Consider the following 3225-nt stretch of genomic DNA (forward strand, 5'->3'; position numbering starts at 1 on the left):
GGGCGCGTAGTGATGGGAAGAAGCTAAAGAAGCGGGTGCGCGCTGAAGGGGGTGAACTATCTCAACAACGCTGTGGACGGTGCAACTACTAGACAGGACATAACGCGCGAACGTGCAAGAATGAGGTAGAAGAGGTATCTAAGTAATATTACAGCTTGTTTTGCCTTATGCAGCGCTAATTTGTGGTGTTTTGGGCCATAATGGGGGGGAGTTTGGTGGGGGCTTGGCAAAAGTGATCAGCTCGCCCGTTGATCAGCTCGCCCGTGGGGTACGTTAATCGCAATAACTTTAGAATACTACTAGAGAAGGTAGAGTTATCCTTGCTATCTAGGCCTTCTGCACTAGCTAATTTCGCAGTATCCACAGCGCTGCTAGAGCGTTGAACATACCTTATCAGCAGGTCCCTAATCACCTTTGCAATATTACGTTTTAACTAGACGTACGCGCTAATTGCTAGAAACTTTCTAACGTACCTTACGGGCGAGTGGCCGGCCGGGACGAGTGACTGGATTTTGCCAAGACCACACCAAACTTCATACAACCTGCAATGTCTCAACGCAAAAAGGCTTAAAGCGTCTTAAAGGAACTAGATATACAGCTTGCTATTTAGGCTCTTAAACAAGATGCGACTCTTACTATTCCACGCGCTGCAATAATCTATAAGGTGTTAGAAAGAATAATAAGACAACAACGTGCTAGAACGCTCTTAAGACGTAATTGTAAGGTTAACTTAATAAAGCTAACAAGTACTAAAGAGGAGGTGATTGTGCAGCATGTTCTAAAGCTATACAAGTAAGGATACCCACCCCAGCTTACTAATGTAGAGGATATATCCAACTCTCTACTTACTAAGCGCCACCAGCCTCCTGTTAGCAAGACCTGGGCTAGCACGTTTGTTAAGCATTGCCTAGAGCTTACAGTCAAGTTTAATTAAAAGAAGAACTACAAGAGAGCCCTCTGCGAGGATCCTAAGGTAATCTAGGGCTAGTTCTGCCTAGTAGAGAATACTAATGCTAAGTATAGTATCCTAGATAAAGACACCTATAATTTTAACAAGTCTAGGTTTATTGTCAGACATGAGCAAGGCTGGCCGTAACACTGGCTCGGCTGGAATGGAACTGCATGGAATGGACCGCGCAGCTAGTAGCACAAGAGCGGGGGATAAAAGCCACCTGTTCATAGATTAGACCAGAGGATCAATTGTTTAATAAATTTATTATAATAATTAGCAAGAACCCTTTAAATCTAATAATTAAGAGTCTTACTACCTCTATTAGGCAAATATAAGAAACTAACTAGACAATAATAAGTACACTACCTTACCACAACTTAACAATCCTGCTACGCGACTAGTATAACTAGACAACCTAGATTAACTAGATCTAAGCCTGCGCAGCAGTCTACAACATCTAGAACAACCTTAATCTAGAACATCTAGTACTATTTCTAGTAGAGCCAACGCTCCTAGAAGCTCCAGAACTATCTAGATACCATGCAGCAGCCAGCGTCCGGGAGGCATCTCGTCCTTCAGAGCTATCAGCTCAGGGCCAGAAGGCTTACAAAGAAGACATGGAGTATTACAAGACACTTACTAAGAGATACAAGCTTACCTATTACAAATATAAGATTAAATAGAAGAGCATATAGCATTTAACTGCGCTAATATAATTAATAGTAGCACTACATCTATAACACACTAGCTGCCTCCCTAGTCTGTTAATTTACTAGGGGATTACTAACCTTAAGGACACTACAGGTGTTAACAACAACCTAGAGAGTAAACATGTATAAGCATAATACTACACTACCCTTAAACCTCTTATAAGACTATTAGGATAGGATATATAGCTAGCAGAATATGACCAAGCTGCCACAGAAGCAGAGACATACTGTGTGGCTAACGTTACTTAGATTATGGCTGTCACATAAGACTTCTAATCAGCTGTGCAGAAGGCAGCGCCTATATAGTCAGCGTTGTTTCAAGCAATGTGCTATAAAGCCAGTATAACAAGGAAGGAGATAATAAAACATTTCTAAGAATACATAATAACAAGTTATCCCCTTAGGCTAAAGCAAAATAAAGCTGCCTTTGTAATAGATAATACTTTATATCTTACTAATAGTGGTGCAACCACCTAGGGCAATATTTTGGCCAGACTACTACAATAAGAGGGACGCTTCTATTGCAGAAAACGCGCTATCTAGACAAGGAAAACCTCGCAATTAACCTAGCAAGAACCCTAGGAAGCGCGCACAAGAAGATAGGCCTGCTTAAGGAGGAGCTAAGTGCCCTGCTTGTGATTAACGCCACAGCATCAATAAATGCTAGTATATCAACACTAAACAAGCACTAGATTAGTAGAAAGCAAACAAGCATGTTAAAGCTCTTGTAGAGGTCAAGAAGAAGCATAACATCACCTTAATTAGCGCACTAAGAGGCCAGAGCTGAGCTCGCTCTTAATCACTTCACATCAAGAAGTTACACACACTAACTCTAATAATCTAAGAGCTAGAGGAAGAACAATAACTTAAGGGAAGGAAGGTTGCCACTATTAGCGCTAATCTCTACGCAGCTTTCTAAGCTAGCTCTAGCCATAACTATCTACTAAGGCATTCCTTTATCTTAGACTTAGGCACAACCTGTTATATTACTAACACACTACAATATATACACTACTTTAGGCTATGTATATAAGGAGACTTTATCTAGGCAGGAAATATAAAGGTGTAGGTAACAGGATATAGCTTAATTACCCTGCACTTAAGCAGTAAAGGACAGACAACAAGGATAACACTGCAGGACGTAGCTATCTGTCCTAATCTACTCTGCAACCTTGTCTCCTTCTGCCTGCTTAGGCAGTCTAGCATCTAGTAGGACACCTAGCTAGAGCCTACTACCCTCAGGAAATTAGATAGATTAATCATTGCTAAGGTTGCTAAAATCTATGGCCAATAGGTCCTAGAATACAATCTACCTGCGCACGCTACCTTCTACACGCACACCAGCTTAAGGACAGCACGAGCGACGCAGAGAGCCTGTGCAGTTACCTGGCACAAGAGGCTTGGCCACCTAGGCCCTGTAGCAATCGAACACCTCGTACAACAGGCTGAGGGGGTGCGCATCAAAGGCATCACTACAGCTGAGTGCAACGCATGCGGCAAGGCCAAGGCTAAGTGGCAGATCTGACGTGCACCACGCAACAACAACACTAAAGGACTAGGAGA

The 3225-nt window shown here is 42.3% G+C and overlaps 1 protein-coding gene across 1 annotated transcript in view; it reads left to right on the forward strand.

The window, feature by feature from the left end:
* Nucleotides 1-1096, forward strand: part of M421DRAFT_69998 (uncharacterized protein) — a gene marked incomplete at both ends in the record, with an annotated part of 2210 nt that extends 1114 nt beyond the window's left edge. The window contains one exon of the mRNA XM_033596665.1: nucleotides 989-1096. Coding sequence (XP_033445742.1) covers nucleotides 989-1096 — 108 coding nt within the window. The remainder of the gene's footprint in view (nucleotides 1-988) is intronic.
* Nucleotides 1097-3225: the final 2129 nt, after the last annotated feature.

Source organism: Didymella exigua (genome assembly GCF_010094145.1).
Source record: "Didymella exigua CBS 183.55 unplaced genomic scaffold M421scaffold_29, whole genome shotgun sequence".
NCBI classification, from domain to species: Eukaryota; Fungi; Ascomycota; class Dothideomycetes; order Pleosporales; family Didymellaceae; genus Didymella; species Didymella exigua.